General features: G+C 47.6%; 1 protein-coding gene across 1 annotated transcript; it reads left to right on the forward strand.

The window, feature by feature from the left end:
• Window positions 1–6262: 6262 nt before the first annotated feature.
• YWHAH (tyrosine 3-monooxygenase/tryptophan 5-monooxygenase activation protein eta) lies at window positions 6263–19495 on the forward strand. Its single transcript, XM_055147019.1, has 2 exons — window positions 6263–6512; window positions 18016–19495. The coding sequence occupies exons 1-2, from the start codon at window positions 6426–6428 to the stop codon at window positions 18670–18672; spliced, it is 744 nt and encodes a 247-aa protein (XP_055002994.1). The 5' UTR covers window positions 6263–6425; the 3' UTR covers window positions 18673–19495.
• The last annotated feature ends 323 nt before the right edge of the window (window positions 19496–19818 follow it).

Consider the following 19818-nt stretch of genomic DNA (forward strand, 5'->3'; position numbering starts at 1 on the left):
TCCGATATGGTCCCCTGAGCACTACCAGGAGTAACTCCTGAGTGCAGAACCAGGAGTAACCCCTGTGCATTGCCAGGTGTGATCCAAAAAGAGAAAAAAAAAAAACCTGGAAAGATTTCCAGCAAGTCGGGCTGAAAAATAAGCACCTGATCTTTAGTACTAAGCCATCCCACTAAAAATGGGATTCTGGCAAAATTCATGGCACTAAGCCTAGAATATTATCTTCCAGTTAGACCTTTTCTGCAAGAAACAAACAAAAAAATTTCTTCTATTCAAGCCTTTTCGGCATCCTAACAAGACTCAGTAAAGAGAACAACCCCGTCCTATAAGTGAGGCCCAAGTTCCTGAATTAAAGGAGCCAGAACTGGATTCTTTGGATGACTTCCTGTTGTCCAGCCCTCCACAAACCAGACTCACGAATGTCCCAGAGGACACAGTTCCCCAGTTCCCACCAGAGAAGCTCCTCTAGCCCGCCCCTCTGCGCTGAGAACTGGGCCTACTGTGTCCACAGCTCCCTTCTCTCCCCGAGGCCCCTCCTCCTCTGAAACTTTCTCAGGGCGAGACTGGGAACAACTTTTCTCACTCCTCCCGCCCAGTGAACCAGCTCCCCGCCCCCATCCCCCACCAGTGGGCTTGAGACAACAATTCCAACCCAGCTCAGGGACTCCTCCCTGTGAGAGGGACACCCATTGGGGAGATGCAGGCATAGTTGGGGGTTCGTGTCCTCTTCTTCTCATGTCCCCTTCTCAATGAATCCCAGATACAAACAGCAGCTGAAAAGATCCTCAGACAAGCCTTCAATTTTTTTTTGTCTGTTTATCTTTCGGCCAACACCCAGCAGAGCTCAGGCCTTATTCCTGGTTCTGTGCTCAGGGAACACTCCTGGCAGGCTCTGGGGATCATATGAGGTGCCAGGGATGGGATCTGGGTTGTGCAAGACAAGTGTCCTGCCCACTGTACTATCCCTCTGGCCCTGAGTCTTCAACATTTATGGTGGCACTCCAGACTGCAACAGTCTTTCGAGTTAACCTGGGGAGTACCAAGTCATTCTGTCTAGTTGTTGCAACCCCCAGGAGAAAGGGTGGAGCCTGTGTGAACTTTCAATGGCAGGCCTAATTATCTTGGGTTATGGCTGCTCCTCCAATGAACCCAGATTGGGGCTACCAGAGAAGCTAGGAGAAGAAAGGGCTGGACAATTAATTAGTTGCTTAGTGGTGAGGATGAGAAAATTCATGAAGGTTCTTTAAGTTAAAAGAAGTCGCTCGAGGAAAGACTGAACATCCAGGGAAGCATAGCAGAAGTAATGAGGAAATACCCAGACATCCTCAACCGGAGGCAGGGAGAGTCTGAATAGCCTCATTTCAGGAATCGGTGTGCCCCGATAACAGGGAGACAATTCAAAAGTTACCTCCAGAACCCCAAACTCCTCTAAGTCAACTTGCTGATCTCCCTTTAATCATCGAGAAAACCAAGAGAGTCCAGAGGGATAGGTTTTGAAAGTGCAGAGCAGGCCCGTGTGAGGGCCGCTACCGTCAGCTGCTCCCTGCAGCCTCCAGGGAACCCAGAGGCAGATTATTAGCAAGAAAGTCATTCCAGACTGACCCACCCAGAGACAGGGAACGTTTCTGCTGCAGGAAAATGGGCTGGGCTCAACAGCAGGGAAGGTCCAGCTCTGCGCCCACCACTGGGGTCCTGCCCTTCCTATAAGAAGGAAGGCTGTTGGGGCTGGAGCAATAGCACAGCGGGTAGGGCATTTGTCTTGCATGCGGCCGACCCGGCTTTGATTCCCAGCATCCCATATGGTTCCCTGAACACTGCCAGGAGTAATTCCTGAGTGCAGAGCCAGGAGTAACCCCTGTGCATTGCTGGATGTGACCCAAAAAGCAAAAAAAAAAAAAAGACGAGTCAACTCTCGCACTCCAGACCAAACTCCAGGAAGACTAAGGATGCCCACTGCATGCACGGTGGCTCCCTGCTCTGACCTGACCGTTCCAAAGCTGGTTACCTTTGAAGAGCAAGGTAGGAATATTAATTTGGGAGATTATTTTTTTTTGGGGGGGGCACATCTGACTGTACTCAGGGCTTACTCCTGACTGTGCTCAGAGGTCAGTCATGGCAGGGCTTGGCATAGTATATGGGTTGCCGAGGACTGAACCGGAGTCGGCCATGTACAAGGCAAGCGCCCTACCAGCTGTACTACCTGTCCAGCTCTAGGAATATTAATTTTTCCAATGATATGGAAGCCACCTACTCTGTCTTTAGTCAATCTCTAGGACTTCTCTCAGCAAGCTTGTGTGAAATAAGTGGGGGAAGACGGGGGGTACCCTGAAAGAGGAAATTTACTCAACCACCGTGCAATTATCAGGATGTGCTCTTTAGTCACTCTTTCCTGGCTGTCCCAGAATGTCCCCCTTCACTGAAAGAGGGATATAATGTCCTTCTTAGGGACTGCTGTCCACAGGCCAAAGCCTTTATAGGAGTTCTGACTCTTAATCCTACCCCAGTTGTCATAGCTCTCGGCACACCCCCCCTTTCGCACCCCCAGATGAAACATACTATCAGCCCTGCAGTGTAGCATCAGGAAATACCCGGACCTGTCCTAAAAGCCACTCTGGAGAGGATCAAAGCAAAAGCAGCCTGTCCACACAGTCTCTCATTAAGCCGGACACAAGAAAAGGGCTACAGCTTCGAACAGAGAAATCTCTAAGAGGTGGATTGTTGGTGCATTGCCGGCTTCCGCTGCAAGACCCTCAGCCTTCCAGAGAAGAGGCCAGAAGGTGAGTTCAGGCAAGGACAGGACCCGAGAACAGTCAATGAGGCAGAATTCTTCCCGGTTTGTAGAACTAGAGCAAAGAGATGCACTCCCCACCCCCACCCCCCACCTCCACACTGACTCCTACTACTACAAAGCTTAATAGAATGTTGAGTTCATCTTTCCAGAATAAAACCAGTCATACTCACATCATTCAGTGATGAAGCCCTGACAGAAAATGAGCCAACTTATTCCTGTGACCCACTGAGTATCTAAAACTCCTTTTCCAGGAAAAAAAAAAAAAGGGCTGGAGAGATAGTACAGCACTTGCCTTGCACCCAGTCAGCCTGGGTTCCATCCCCAGCACCACATATGGTCGGTCCCCCAAGTACTGCCAGGACTGATCCCTGAACACAGAGCCAGGAGTAAGCCCTGAGCACTACTGGATGAGGCCCCTAAAACAACAACAACAACAACAGCAACAACAAAAACCTGTAGCACTGCACTGTCGTCCTGTCCCGTTGTTCATTGATTTGCTCGAGTGGCCACCAGTAGCGTCTCCATTGTAGGACTTGTCATTACTGTTTTTGGCATGTCGAATATGCCACAGGTAGCCTGCCAGGCTCTGCCGTGTGGGCCAGATACTCTCCGAGAGGGGCAGAGGAATCAAACCTGAGTCGGCGTGTGCAAGGCAAATGCCCTACCTGCTGTCCTATTGCTCCAGCCCTAAACAAACAAACAAACGCACAAACAAAAAACCTTTTCCATTGTCTAATCTACCTGGTCTTTCCTTCTGACTTCAGAGCTCAAACAAACCTCTGCGAGGGCCCTATCAGAAAGATAAATAGGCTAGTATGAGCATTTCCTCCTTCACACAGACAAACTCGTGGCCCCTGCCAACAGGAAGCAACTTCAGAAGACCATCCCACAAATGCCTATCCCCTTGAAGATGTCAGAAGGCGAGAGGCTGGAGAGATAGGACAGTGGGTAGGGTGCTTGCCTGCGTCTGACCAGAGTGGATCCCCAGCATGTGCCCTGAGCCCACCAGGAGTGATCCCCGAGCACAGATCCCCAAGCACAGCTGGGTGTGGAAACAAAACAAGATGTAAGAAGATGAAATCTCTCTTGGGGCCGGAGCGATAGCACAGCGGGTAGGGTGTTTGCCTTGCACGCGGCCGACCCCGGTTCGATCCCCGGCATCCCATATGGTCCCCCAAGCACCGCCAGGAGTAGTTCCTGAGTGCAAAGCCAGGAGTAACCCCTGAGCATCGCTGGGTGTGACCCAAAAAGCAAAAAAAAAAAAAAAAAAAAAAAAAAAGAAGATGAAATCTCTCAACGGGGGAACTCCGCAGGCAGTAGGGATTGGAGCACGTTGGCAATGAATTTCAAGTGAAATGAAGACAGAACCAGTTCAAGACCAACAAGGACCCACCAAGATGTGGGGCACATGGTTAGCAATCCTTCCTTGATAACGCCTGCCCTATAAAGCACCTCAGGGTGGAGACACCCCCAAAGGCCCAGCTTTGGGGAAGTAGGCGCACACCCTCCACCTTGTCTTGGAGTCATCTACAACCTATGACTCTGGGGGTGCCTCCTTGTCCTTTCAACCGCAGGGTATGTGGCTCCTTGGCAATGTTCTCTCTCCTCCCTCTTTCTGGAGAAACACATGTTCATTCTGGAATGTGTTCCCTCTTCTCTCCTCCCTGACATTTCCTTAACAAAAATTGGTGGTGATGGTGGTGGGGTGTTGGGGCCACACCCAGCGATGCTGAGTTCTTGGCTCTGTGCTCAGGGATCCAACCTGGGTTGACCTTATGCCAGGCAAGCGCCTTACCCCTGTACTATCTCACTAACCCCTATTCTTTTTTATTCACTATTTTGTTTTCCCGATACTCTTTTCTGTGAAAATAGATGAGCTTGAATAGACTATCTTTAGTGTAGCATTGGTAACAATTCAGAATCTTGTCTTACCCAACCTCATTTCCTTAAGTGTCCGCTTTGGGGGCGCCCGCCAGCTCACGAGCCCTTCCCTCTCCACCAACTTCCCTTGAGATCTTTCAAGGTGGGCATGAGATTGGCAGGTTCTCTGAAGCCTGGCATTTCCCTCAGTGCTCCTCATTCCAGAGAGACACACTCACCTGGAGACCATATGTATATGTGTGTGTGTGTGTGTGCGCGTATATATTTATTTAAATACTCATTGGTCCTTAGGGCTTACTCCTGGCTCTGCACTCAGGAATCACTCCTGGCAGCCTTGGGGGATCATACAGGGTGCTGGTGATCCCATGTCAGCTGAGTGCAAGGCAAGATCACTGATGTGCTATATTCTCTCTCCAGACCCAACCTCAAATCTTTAATTTAGCACTGGAAACGATCCATAATCTTTTCTCACCCACCCTCATTTCCCACTGCCAGGCATTTCTTCTTGTCTCCTACGTTTTGCTAAGCCGTTCCCTGTGCTGAGTAGGCAGTAGGCACTCAAAAAAACTCCCATCCAGTCTTCTGCATTGTTCTTGCCGTGTTTTTAAACTAGGCACGTTTTAGACATTGCGCTTTCCCTAATTTGCCAGTCGTCCAGCCCAGGGGCTGGTAGGAAGGACCCTCAGCAAAAAAGATGCCAGGTTTAGGGGAGTTTAGTGGTCAGCCGGCCAGCACAAGCTCCGTCTCTGCCGTAGCCCACGTATGAACTCAAACCCCAGCGTTACCATTTCCGGGCTCTGTAACTTTGTGCAAGTCATTAACCGGCTTCTGAAAAACAGGGAGCTCGGCAGAACCACTATGCAGAACGGATGATGAGAACTCAGTAGAACTGTCTAGAAAGTCTATCACCGAGCTCGCTCCCGTGTCTCGTGAAGGGCTATTTATTTGGATGGGACACAGGTCCTTTCTTTCGTGCAAAGGAGTCTGTCTGAAGCCACGATTACAAGAGTGGTGGCACAGCCCTGTAGCCTGATGGGTGTAACTGTGTGTGTGGGTTGTCCCCAAAGGCCACTTGCATCTGGCCCTGGTCTGGTGCAGGCCCAAAGAGCAGGGTGTGGCCATGCAGAGCCCGTAGGCCAGGCGGGCTCTGGGCGGGCTCGGGGCAGGGCGGCTCCGGCCCGCCCCCTCGGGACACGCGGCCGCCCGGCCTCTGCAAGCCGTTGGGTTATTTGTTTTCTGGGTCCCTCTCTAGCCAGACCTCTAACCTAGACTCAGAGGCGCTTTTGCAGGGTGGGGCTCCCCGCGCCGCCGCCCTCCCTGCGCCCCCTCCCCTGCCCGCAGACTCCACCCCGCCCCTCGGCCCTCTCCCACCTCCACCTTTGCGGCGGTAAAATGCAGCACTCGCAGGGCGCCTGCGCGCTCCCCCGGGCGGGGCGGCTATTTATAGTAGGTGACGTCACCTTGAAATAGACCGTTAGGGTCGGCCCGCCCTGCCCCCCTCCCACTCGCGCCGCTCCCCGCCGCCCGGCGCGGCCGCTCCCACTGCGCAGGCGTCCCGCGGCCGGCCCGCCTCCCCGCCCCCCCGCCCGCGCTGCCCTCTCCGGCGGCGGCCGCGGCCGAGCCACAGCGCGCGGGGCGAGCCAGCGAGAGGGCGCGAGCGGAGAGCCAGTGCGCGTGCGCGGCGGGACCGGGAGCCGAGCGGAGCCGAGCGGGGCGCGGGGCGCGGAGCGCGGCGAGGCCGAGCACGAGCGACATGGGCGACCGGGAGCAGCTGCTGCAGCGGGCGCGGCTGGCCGAGCAGGCGGAGCGCTACGACGACATGGCCTCCGCCATGAAGGCGGTGAGCGCGGCGGGCGGGGCGCGGGGCGGCGGCGGGCGGCGGTGGGTGCCGGGGCTCCCGCCATTTCCTGCGGCCGGACGCGGGTGGGGTTTCCCGGGGCGGGCGGCCGTGCCCTCCTGCGGGTGACCGAGGGTCGCCCCATCCGAGTTTGGAGCCCGGGGCGAGGGGTGGGCGACAAATGCCCGAAGCAGCGTGAGGGCGGGAGCGGGAGCCCCAGCATTCCTTGGTCCTAAACCGTTCCACGGGATTTGGGGGCTTCCCCGGCCCCCTTGCCGTGGACACCCCCCCCCCCCAACTTGTAATAAAGAATCGCCTAGTGAGTGGCGCCCCGCCTCTCCTGCATTTCTCTCCCATCTGGTGTGCCGAGCTCGCGGGAATCGGCTCCGTGCCGTCTTCCCACGCCCGGGGGTCTGGCTTTGTGTGGGAAGACCCCCGCCCTCCCCCATGCTCCCCGCATGCTGCCGTCTTAGGCGGGGATGCGGGCGGGGTGCGGGCCGTCTGGGGGAGGTGGGGGGACCCCAGCTCCTGGGTCTAGATGTTGCCGGGACAGTTAAGACGAGGCGTGACTGCTCGGCCAGGCAAGCTCGTGTGTGTGTCTTTGCTTTCCCGAGACCCTGGGATCGATTCTGCAGCCTGGTTTCCGGCGAAGGAATCGTGCCGGCCACACCCTAGCAAATGCCGTGGATTAGACGCCACCTGCGCTTCTGAGGCTTAGCGTTCCGGTCCTTCGCTCACGCGCCTCGTCTCACCACGCTATTTTACTGTTGTCTCTTAAATGAACATTGTTTCTCTCTGTGTCAAGGTCACACAGTTGCTAGAGCTCCTTCTGCGGCCACCAACCCGCTGCTCTCTGTTGCATCCACTGTACCGCCAGCCTCCGGAGACCCGGGAGGAGGGGATCGCCCGGGCCCCCTCACCACCTTAGACTCTAAAGAATCGGAAACTCGGGGTGGGACTCAGATATGTGCACTTGAACCGGCTCATGGCAAGTTTTAGTGGCCTTAACCTTAAGAAGAGTTCATCTGCCCTTTGGCTAGCCTTGGGGGAGAGGGCGGAGGATGTCCTAGAGAATTAGCAGTCCAGCTGAGGCTTCCCAAAAGTTTAGAATTATTTGAAAAATCTCTTGAGGCTTTTATTCATATCCAGTGCTTTCGCTGGGGTCAATATTTAGGATTATCCAGGTAAGGAACACTTACTTGCAGAATTGACTTTGCCCTAGTGAAGCCGCCACTGCCCCGGGCACCATTCAACAGTGGCCACCCTGGGAGGTCTGTGCCATGCTCTGTGGGTCAGTTGGCTTTTTCAGCCAAACCAGAGACAATCAAAATTTGTGACCTGTAATTCTGGGGACACTCTTTAAGGAAAAAGTGAAAAAGTAAGAATGTATTGGTTTTGCAGTTTTTACAGAAATTGGTCTGACTGCATTTCCTGGGACGGGGTGTGCTTAGTAACTTTCTTCAGGATAAAGCCTCTTTGTGCGCACCACAAGTCACTTCAGCGGGCCTCTTTTACCCAGCAAGTGTGTGGTTTGGGTAAGGATTATGCTGGCTGAGGCCTCTCCCTGGACATCTAGTGATGGTGCCCTTGCTTCATGCCCTAGTATGGGGCATGAAGATTTCAGTGCTAGAAACTACCTTTGGGGAAAGATTAGGGCTCCAGTAAAGGTGAATTGAGGTTAAGGAAAAATGACCAGGAACTAGAGAAAACCCCAGTAAGGAAAGAATGAAGAGATACAACTAATTTGGAGAGAGGAAAAATTTGTTTCCTGGTCTTCATAAGTTGACTCAAAAAATGCTTTCCCTAAGCTATGTACAAGACACACAATCTAGCTCCACGGATTTTCTCAAGTTTTAACACATTGATGCTGATGTATACCACTGGTGGCTCACACTTGGATGTAGCTTAATTAACACAAATTACAGTCTCTTGGGGGTGGGAGTCCTATCCTGCGATGCTCAGGGGTCACTCCTGGCTCTACACTCAGAAATGACTCCTGGTGGTCCTCAGGGGACCCTATGGGATTCCTGGGACTAAGCCTGGGTTGGCTGTGTGCAAGACAAATGCCTTACCTGCTATTGTACTCTTTCCATCTGCAGCGGTGTCTTTGTTAATGTGGTCGACTTGTTAAGGTAACTTCGAGCCAGTGGTCATCCATCCAAGTGAGCGTCTGGAATGATGACTGGTTGACTCATCACCTAGCATTCAAAATTTAGGCTCTTGTGACTTCTAGAATTGTAATAAACCTCTCATCATAATAATGCCTATTAAATATGAACTCCGGGACTGGAGAGGTAGTAAACTTGCTGACATGGGTTTGAGTCCTGGAGCTCCATATGGCATATAGTGCCCCAAACTCTGCCAGAAGTGACCCCCGAGTGCAGAGCTGATAATAAGCTTTGAACACTCCTGGGTGTGATTCCCTGACCCCCCAAATATGAATGTGGGTTGGAGAGATAGTATAGGAGGTAAGGCCCTTGCCTTGTGTGCAGCTGTTTTGGCCAATATTGTGGTTCTGTCCCTGGCACCACATATGGTTCTGCAGCACTACCAGGGGTGACCCCTGAGCATAGAACCAAGAGAAAGTCCTGAGCACTACCGGGTGTGGTCTAAAAAACAAAACAAATATGAACTTTGGTCAGTTTGCCTGTTCTTTTTTTTTTTTTTTAAAGGACCCAAAGGACTGAGGACATGCTTTGCATGCAGGAGGCCTGGGCTTGATCCTTGGCACTGTGTTGTCCCCTGAGCTCTGCCAGGAGTGACTCCCAGGCATTGCATGAGTGGGCCCTGCCCTTTGCCCTCTGTGTGTGTGTGTGTGTGTGTGTGTGTGTGTGTGTATGTGTGTGTGTACGTGTACACCACACATAATGGTGCTCAGGGTTTCTCTTGGCTCTATACTCTGGAATCACTCTTGGCAGGACTTTGGGGGACCATATGGGATGCCAGGAATTGAACCAGGGTCAGGTACTATGTCAGCAGCCTTTAAAATTTTTTTTTTTTTTTAGAGATCTTGGCAGGGTCATCAGAAAACTGACCTGTCAAGCAGATGTTTGTGTGTCAGATTTTTAGTGTGTCAGATTTTTAATGATGTTGGGGAGACCGGTTTGTGTGTTTTTTTTTTAAATACCACAGGCCTTGAGCACTTTAGGAGAAGCAAAAGTCTAATAACCCTGTGGGTTTTCAGGGAGGTGGAAGGACAGGTAAGTAGACTGCTCTAGGGAAGATGGGATGATGCACCTTAGAGGATGTTCTGATGCCACCCCTGTGACTCTGAAACTGACATCCTTTGGCTTCAAATCCTCTGAAGTATTAAATTAGCATTGTTGGTTTTTCAGCCTCTGTTCTAAATTGCTGCTTCCTTGGTCATTGAAATTGTCACATACTTTCATCTTCCTGTAATGACTGATGGCCCTCGTGTTGCCAGCATCACCTGGATATGGTGTCAGTAAGAATCCGGTGGGGCCAGAGAGAGAATGCAATGAACTGAACACATTGCCTACTGGAGGCCTTGGTTTGGTCCTCACCACCTCATGGGGGGCTAGGGGGATACACCCAGCGGTGCTCAGAGCTTGCTCTTGTCTCTACACTTATGGACCACTCCTAGCAAGATGGGGGCCATATGGAGTGCCAGGCATTGAACTCAGGTTGGCAACATGCAAGGCAAGTGCTCAGCCTACTGTACTATCTCTTTGGCCCTCAGAATTTTTTAAAGAATTGCTTAGGGGCCTGGGATGTGGCTCAGCATGTGTGAGTCCCTTGGTTTGATTTTTAGCCCTGCCCTCCAAAAAAAAAAATTCATATGGGAACAATGGTGTCTCATTAGATGAGAACTGCAATTCCTTGCCTTATTCCATAATTTAAAGAGGCAAGAAATATTGCTATTTATGATGGAGTATTTTCAAGCTCTAGTAATATCATGTCTGGTTGCTTACAGTGAATGTAAAGATAGAAAAGAGTCATTGAAAGATTCTAGAGACTGTATCCTTTCTAGTCAAGCCTGGAACAATGTTGCATGATCTAAATTGATCATATCTGTTTCATACAGTCTCATATATTAAGTGGATAATTGTGAGATTATAAAGCAAAAGTTAGCATGGCATTTAATTTTCTTATTAGTGAGATATATGGTTTACAGCAGTGTAAACATTGTGACATACAGTTACTGCCCCAAACCGATCACTCTTCCTGTTTTTCCTATCTTGCTCATCCAGTGCGGTATGTCTTAATACCTATACAAAGTTGATAACATTAAGGGAGAGATATATACTTGAAAAAAGCTTGAAGCCTAGAAATTTTAAGTGCAGGAAACAAAGTGATAGTTTAAGGAAATAGGAGTTGGAGAGAAAGAGGCACTTGGCCCAACCAGGGGCTCCAGGCTCTTCCTCCAACAGCTGTGAGATTATGAGAAGTGGAAAGTGAACAGGTGGTGTGTAAAGGGAGAGCACAGCTTTGTCACTTGGGTGAGCATATAACCTGCCTTGCAGACAGGAAAGGGATAATGTTGAGGTATACTAAAACGAAGTTAGAGTGCTAATTTTGCTAATTTTTAGTTTTATTTTTTGGCAATATTGAGGTACTCAGGGATCAATCCTGGTGGGACTCAGGGAAGTGGGTGGTACTGGGGATAAAACCTGGGTTGGCCACGTGCAAGGCAAATACTTTACCCACTGTATTCTCTCCAGCCCCCTAGGCTGCAGTATTTTTTTTTTTTTGCTTTTTGGGTCACACTTGGCAATGCACAGGGGTTACTCCTGGCTTTGTACTCAGGAATTACTCCTGGCGGTGCTCACGGGACCATATGGGATGCTGGGAATCGAACCTGGGTTGGCCTCGAGCAAGGCAAACGCCCTACCTGCTGCGCTATCGCTCCAGCCCCTAGGCTGCAGTATTAAAACCACTTAAATATATCTGAAAAACGGAATTGCTTTTCCACGACTGAACATTTGAAAGAAAAATCATTGCTTTGTTAATCACTGGTGTTAAAGACTAAACTTAAAAGTCTAATTTTAAAAGCACTTGGGATATTGAACAGTTCCCATTGCTCTGTGGTACTGAAGTGGGAGTTGTGACCTCTTCTGGACCTGGGGATTCCTAAAATTTCCCAAGGACTCGACCTCTCTTGATGTTCTGTATGTTGTAGATTAAACCCAGAGGTTTAATCTACACGCAAGGTAGGTGCTTTGCCAGTGAGCCAATTTCTGTTATCACCATTTTTTTTTTTTTTAAAGAAATCAGAAATGGGACCAGAGAAAGAGCTCAGGAGGCTAGAGTCATGTTTTGCATGCTGGAAGCCTGAGTTGTAGCTCCTGGCACCTTTGGGGATGGCCTCAAACTCCCAAACCGGTGTATTCTTTCTCACCTTTGGGATTTTGGGAGTTCAGTGGTGAACTGCGGTGTCACGCATTTCCAGGAATAGTTTAGAGGGCATATGTGTCGTATGGAACCATCTAAGTTTATGGAATTTAATCGTGTTGCTTATTATTGAGTAGATAGTAACTTGTTTCATTTATCATTCTCATTGGGTCTAGTGGGCATAGTTATTCCATCCATTTTACAAATGAGGTGAAAGGTTTATTTTCTTAACGAGGTGTATAGGTCAGATTTGAACCCAGGAGTTCAGACCTCTCAGTTTAACTGCTGTGAGGTAGTGGACTACCCATGGGACTAAGGGTAATATTTCTAATATTTAGTTACAATTATTGGTGACTAAATTCCAAGCATTTTATACAACAGACAGAATAGTTTTATCTATTCAGTAAGTTACTTTTGCCAAGCTTGATTAAAAGCATTTACAGGTTTTCACTCTAGCAGAAGAACATAAGAGGCAGAGCTTTGCTACCCTGCCCCACATCTCGGAGTGATAGCTATTTTGTCTAAGGTCCAGCTTAAGAGTGGGTATTTGCCTAAGTCCTCTGCTTGAACTTTAAGGTTGACCTTCGGGAACGAGACTCTGCCTTGCCTGAATGAGAGTTTGGAGAGGTCTTTCAGGCTTGGCTAGTGGTGACTGATGGTGGGAGCTTAACCAGATTGAAGTCAGTCAGAATCCTCCCTCTCAGGAAAAGAGTAGGTCAAAACAGCTTTCATCTTAGATTCGTTCCTTAAAAAGAGGAGTAAAGAGTTCTGCTTAAGAAATGTAAAGATTTGGGGCTGGGGCCATAGCACAGCGGGTAGGGCATTTGCCTTGCACGCGGCCAACCTGGGTTCGAATCCTATATGGTCCCATATGGTCCCCTGAGCACCGCCAGGAGTGATTCCTGAGTGCATGAGCCAGGAGTAACCCCTGTGCATTGCTGGGTGTGACCCAAAAAGCAAAAAAAGAAAGTAAAGATTTTGTGATGTAGCTAGGTACACCTAATTGTTCGTTGTGGGATCCATTTTTCTTCTGTTGTAAACCCTTATATCAAATGCAGGCTTGTTGGTAGTGTGTGGGTGTGAGTAACTGTTAAAAATGGATTAGTAAGGAGTGTGCTGTATCTCTGGAGGACGGGAGAGATGTACCAAGCCTAACTTCAGTTTTATCACCAGAAGCTCAGGGTGGCATTTTTTTGGCTCCGAGTTGCTTTAGAGGGTGGATGTTTCCCAAATTAAGAACTTTCAGATTTCCCAAATTGTTCCTGTGCTATTTTTGGCAGTGGATCTATTTTTACTCACACAGTTTATTGCCTTATGAGTTAGTGGGAGGAGGTCCTTAGGGATTTTTGAGTAAGCGAATGGTGTCATAGAAAGATAAATGAGTTAGTAGCAGACCAGGTTACTCCTTATTCTTGGTACTGCTCACTAGTCTGGGAGCAGAAAAAAGAGGGGGGGCGAAATGAGTACCCCAAGGTTGGGAAATGGTGCAGCCAAAGACTTGTAGTCAGGACATCAGCTGGTTGAAAGGCTGGTCCTTAAAGGAAGTAGAGAGGAAGACTATAAGGACCTGTCAGTTTCAGGGTTGCAGTCAGAAGGGAAATGGCATTGAAAGGGATAGGAGATGTGGAGCTCCCGGAACAAGGGGTGGCCTCATGAAGTATCTGAAGTGGCTACACGGAGTAGGTAATAGGTGGAAGAAATGAGTGTTGCGACAGATCTTGGAGAAGAAAGGTTGAGAACCATTGTCTGAAAAATTCTGACTTTGTGTTGTGTTCCTAATTAGAACTGCTTGGAAGCTTCTGGTTGTAGAGATTGCAGTAAGTCACTGTAGAAGCTGCAGCTGCTCTGCTCATGCTGTAGGTTTAGTATTTAAGTGCTGGGCCTACGAGTTAGTCATGAGTATTGCTTGACCGAACCGTTCCTTAGATCACCTGGGTTTAGTATTTTGAAACGTAAAGAGCTTGGAACTGGTGTCAGTGTTTATGAACGTTCTTTACAATAAATTTTGGTAACCCAGACAGGCTGTAAGCCTTAAGTGTTTTAATAGGTCATCTGATTTCACTTTGTTCTATAATTTTCCAGTCTGGGGGAAACTCCCAGCTTTTATTTGTTCTCTAATCAAGTAATAAAACTCTATTCATCCTATAAATGTCCCTTCAGTAACTGAGTTGTAATCGAAGAGTATTAACAATACTATATTTAAATGTAGCCAGTTATTTCCTAGTTAGGTCCTGGCCAACGTTTTGAGAACAATACTTGGCTTACTTATGTTAGTCAGCCTCAGCTGATGCTGACAGTGATTCACTCAGACTGGCAGGCAACCAGAGGATTGTTACATAAACACTAATACTTCTAGTAAATAATTTTTTTGTGTGTGAAGGTGTCACTGTAAACATTGCCCAGTAGCCTTTTAGGGGTAGTTTTATTCTTGGTGGAGAAGGGATGTGAAAAATGAATTCCCAAGGCTAACTGACACACCCAAATTTTTATATTAATGGTAACGTTCTCAAGGTTCTTTATTTTTATTCTTTTGCTTTTTGGGTAACACCCGGCGATGCACAGGGGTTACTCCTGGCTCTGCACTCAGGAATCCCTAGCACTGCTCAGAGGGACCATATGGGATGCTGGGAATCGAACCCGGGTCGGCTGCCTGCAAGGCAAATGCCCTACCCATTGTGCTATTGCTCCAGCCCCACATTCTCAAGTTTTGACACACTTTTTAGTTGCTCAGGAAAAATGGGATCCCAGCATTTTGGAGCTGAAGAAGTTCCCAGAGATTGTTTGGAGTGATTTGTGTTTGGTTATCATAACTCAAGCTGAACTCTAGACTTGTAAAGTTACATGCAACCCCAATATGATACATATGTATTTCAGTTACATATTCAGTTCTCCTGACATAGTCAGTATGGGGAGTTATCTGCTGTCTCTGTAGTGATCTGATACTCAGCTTTATTAGTTATGGAATGAAGTGTCTCATTTACATTTTAATACCAAGTGGCCTAAAGCAGCTCTCTAAATTATGTTCCTGCCTCATAGTTTGTCTTACTGAGTACCTCTCTAGTATCAGCATGAGTGATTCTAGGAATTCAAGCTTTCTGAGATTTGCCAGATTTTGAGATACTTGCTCAAAAGACCAAATGACCAAAAAATTATCTACAAAGTCTCTTATGTTTCCAATAAGAGAATGTGAGTCTGTTTAACAGCCCTCATTGGAAGAAAAAAAACAAGTGGAATGTGGAGTAACAAAGAGAAGATTGACCGTGACCCAAAGCATGGACTCTTCATGTCTGTGAGGAGGAATGAGGAGCCTGACCTGTAGGCAGCCCTCCTGGGAATTGAGGGCAAGGGGGACCCCGATGAAGAAAGGGAGAGACCTGGGTAAAAGTACAAGTAGGGAAGTTAGAAGAGGGAAATTTCTTGGGACATTGTAAACATCCCCTACCCCACCCCAGACCGCCTCTGTTTCTGGGCCCACATCTGTGGTGCTCAGGGGCCAGTTTTGGCTCCATGCCTCCAAGACCACACAGTGCTGGGGATGTAGTGTAGACTTCATGCATGCTCTCCAGCCGGCTCCTTGGGCCATGTTTCATTTATTTGGTTCTAGAGCCATACCCAGTGGTGCTCATGGCTTACTTATGCACTCAAGGATCATTCCTGGTGGAGCCTGTGGGTCCTGGGATGCTGGGAATTGAACGCAACTTGACATTGCAAGGCAAGTATCTCAACCTGCTGTGCTTTCTTACCCCTCCCCCGCCCCACTTTCTTCTTTTTTTTTTAATGAGAACTTGGCATAAGTTTTCAGGATTTTTTTTTTACCCATAATGATCAGTTTTGTTACTTACATTCTTGTCTTAACTTTTAAAAATCATTTTTGTTTACTTATAAAATGTCTGTGCTGGGGCCGGAGCAAATAGCACAGTGGGTAGGGCATTTGCCTTGCATGCAGCCAACCCAGGTTCGATTCCCAGCATCCCATATGGTCCCCTGAGCACTGGCAGGGGTAATTCCTGAGTGCAGAGCCAGGAGTAACCCCTGTGCATTGCCGGGTGTGACCCCAAAAAGCAAAAAAAATAAAATTTCTGTGCTGGAGTGATAGTACAGAGGGTGTGGGGTGCTTGCCTTGCATATGGCTGACCTGGGTTCAATCCCCAGCATCCCGTATGGTTCCCAGAGCACCTTTAGTAGTAGTTCCTGAGTACAGAGCTAGGAGTAATCCCTGAGCATAACTAGGTGTGTCCCAAAAACAAAAATTCTGATCCTCCACTACTTAGTAGTTCAGTCTGTTAAAACGTGTATATCTTAATGTTAATATTTTTTAATATGCTATTTGTTTCCACATTGAAGTTGATTTTTCCCCTCCTTTAGGAATTTTGCCCTAGTAGTTGAAATGAGAATTTGTATTGTATAATTTCCTGTGTGATTTTTTTTTAAATTTAAATGAAGCCTTAACGGTAGCTTATGTAATTATGAAAATCCTCTTTTATAGAAGATGCAGCAGGGCGTTTTCACAAGTTAATCACTTTGTTGAGGCCCAGGCCAATGGTTTCAGATTCCAAGCCTAAACTAGTTGCCAAAAATGCTTCTAATTGAGTGACTTAAAGTTATCACTATTCCGAAGGGTAAAGGCTAGGGACAGAGTCTTGCTGTCCAAACCTCTAGGTCCTTGCTGCTGTCCTAACTTGATGATTCCTGACCCTCTTTGATGTTCTTGATCAGTAGATATGGCACCTATCTGCCTCCCTCATTACATGCCGTTCTCTCTTTGTGTATTTGTGTCTCTGACTTCCTCTCCTTATAAGGAAACCAGTCATCGAGTTCAGGGCCCACCCAAATGGAGTATGACTTGATCTTAACATGATTACATCTGCAGAGATCTTATTTCCATATAAAGTCACTTTCCCAGGTATTAGGGATTGGGCCTTTAACATGTGTTTCAGGGGGCACGATTCAACAATCCAGTGAGGACCAGTGCCTTACTTCTGTTAACAGCATAGCTGTCTGGCTTGGAATAGGTATCATGGAAACCTAATGAAAATTATGACTTGTGAAATGTAACATTTCCATTTAAAATAATTGGTGTTCTCATCTTGGTGCCTGGTTGGGGTTTCTTAACAGGTATGTCAGTAAAGCTAATTCTACTGAATCACTTCTTTTGGCAGAGACTGGGGACCCTTTCTGTCGCTAATGCAGCCATTTAGGCTTAGGGGAATCAGCACACTGGGTTTATCAGCACAGCTCCCAGTGTAACCACATAGGTTGAAGCTAGCCTCTAGACCTGTGTGTAGTGGTGACAATAGTGAAATTTGGGGCTAGAGCAATAGTACGGTGAGTAGGGTGTTTGCCTTGCACATAGCTGACCCAGGTTTGATCCCCACCATCCCATACGGTCCCCCAAGCACTGCCAGGAGTAATTCCTGAGTCCAGAGTCAGCAGTAACTTCTGAGCCTCGCTGGGTGTGACCGCAAAAGCAAAAAAAAAAAAAAAAAAAAAAAGGTGAAATTTGTATGATTAATAGGCATTTAAGAGAGGTATGATTGGTTATTTTTATTTGATTTGGGTGGGAGGGGGTAATACCCGGTGATGCTTAAGGGTTACTCCTGGCTCTTTGGAAATTCCATATAAGATGCCGGGGATCAAACCTGGGTCAGTGGAGTGCCAGGCAAGCGCCTTACCTGCTATACTATCTCTCTGGTCTCTAGTTGGTTATTTTTAAAGAACTAATAGAATTGGAAGTAGAATCTGGAGCAAACTCTAGTCTATATTCTCTGGGCATTTGACACAAGAATTATATGTCCTTTTATTATTAAAAGTATCTTCAGTTGTAGCTGAACTAAAGGTTTTTGAGCCACCATTATGAACCACTTCCTTATAGCCATTCCATGAATACCCTTATGTCCCTTTCTCTGCCAAGATGAAGGCAACATCTTAGAAGTTCTGAATTATTAATTTACCGCCTTATCACTTCCTCATTTGAGTTTCACTTATTTACCGCTTCTAAACAGCTAGGATCTGTGCCAGGGTCTTTGGTTCTTCTCCAAAGGAGCTTCTTGCTAAGTCCTCTCTTGGAGAAGGGTTGGTTAGGTTGACAGGAGTGTTTCTTTTCCCAGATTTTCAGGCTAGGATCTTAGCTTGTATCTTTTTTGGGGTTTTGCAGGTGACAGAGCTCAATGATGAACCTCTCTCCAATGAAGATCGAAACCTCCTCTCCGTGGCCTACAAGAATGTGGTCGGTGCCAGGCGATCTTCCTGGAGGGTCATTAGCAGCATTGAGCAGAAAACCATGGCCGATGGAAATGAAAAGAAATTGGAGAAAGTCAAAGCATACAGGGAGAAGATTGAGAAGGAGCTGGAAACAGTTTGCAATGATGTCCTGGCCCTGCTCGATAAATTCCTCATCAAGAACTGCAATGATTTCCAGTACGAGAGCAAGGTGTTCTACCTGAAGATGAAAGGCGATTACTACCGCTACTTGGCAGAAGTAGCCTCTGGGGAGAAGAAAAACAGCGTGGTTGAGTCTTCTGAGGCCGCCTACAAGGAAGCCTTTGAAATCAGCAAAGAGCAGATGCAGCCCACACATCCGATCCGGCTGGGCCTGGCCCTCAACTTCTCCGTGTTCTACTATGAGATCCAGAATGCGCCCGAGCAGGCCTGCCTCTTAGCCAAACAAGCCTTCGATGATGCCATAGCTGAGCTGGACACACTAAATGAGGATTCCTATAAGGACTCCACACTCATCATGCAGTTGCTGCGAGATAACCTCACCCTCTGGACGAGCGACCAGCAGGATGAAGAAGCGGGAGAAGGCAACTGAAGAGCCTTCTAGTCCCTGACCCTTCCTTCACCCCCTTTCCCCTCCCCCCCCATTATCACCAATTCTTCCTTGCCACAATCACTAAATATCTAGTGCTAAACCTCTCTGTATTGGCAGCACAGCTATTCAGATCTGCTCTCCTGCCCCTTGGGAAGCAGTTTCCAATAAATCTTCATGGGCATTGCTGGATTGATGGTCGCTTTGAGCCCACAGGAGCTCCCTTTTCGAATTGTGCAGACAAGTGCGTTCTGAATGAGGCATTTTACTATGCCTGCTGATCTATAGGAAATCCAGGGGAAAGCAATGGGGAATTTTAGAAAGGAGAAATAGCTTAGGAAGCCTACAATTGATATTTAAATGATTCATTTAAAACAAGCTGATAGTGTTTTGTTAAGCTGTACATCTTGTGCATGCAAAAATGAATTGACCCTTCCCCCCCCTCTTTCAGCTAATGGAATACTGTTAAGGGAAGCTGATATAAAAAGAGACCTTGCTCCTTTTCATCAGCTTTATAATAAACTGTTTAACTAATGTGAGGTTTCAGTAGCGCCTTGTTTTGCCTATTTAAATTATGAAGTGCACAAACCTTCTTTTCATGCAATGCATCTAAAGTTTTGATACTTGTAACTTTTGGTTGCAATTGTTTAAGAATCATGGATTTATTATTTTTTTTTGTAACTCCTCAGCTATTGTCCTTGTGTATCCTGACCAGGCCATGTGCGTCAGCCCATGTCAATCAAGATGGGTGATTATGAAATGCCAGACTTCTAAATTAAATGTTTTGGATTTCAATAGGTAAATAAATGCTGCTTTGGGGATATTAGCTTTCTGTGTATGGTCTTGATTTCTCCTCTCAAGTTATTTAACTGGTCATAATTCATAACTCTGGGTTGAGTATATCAAGCAATGAAACATTTTTAGTACAATAGAATTTCCTATAGTCTGATTCTAGCATACATGTCGGTACATAAATAAAGTTGGAGAAGTAGGTCAGTTGTAAAGCACATTTTGTTCCCAGTAACATACACAATTAATATTTTAGGGGGGTGGTGGATTTGGGCCTACTACTCTGGGGTATACTTGGCCCTGGATGTATGAAGCTAATAGGTTTTGCTTTTTGGTTTAACTCTCCAGTCTAAAGACTTA

This window comes from Sorex araneus, chromosome 9 (genome assembly GCF_027595985.1).
Source record: "Sorex araneus isolate mSorAra2 chromosome 9, mSorAra2.pri, whole genome shotgun sequence".
NCBI classification, from domain to species: domain Eukaryota; kingdom Metazoa; phylum Chordata; class Mammalia; order Eulipotyphla; family Soricidae; genus Sorex; species Sorex araneus.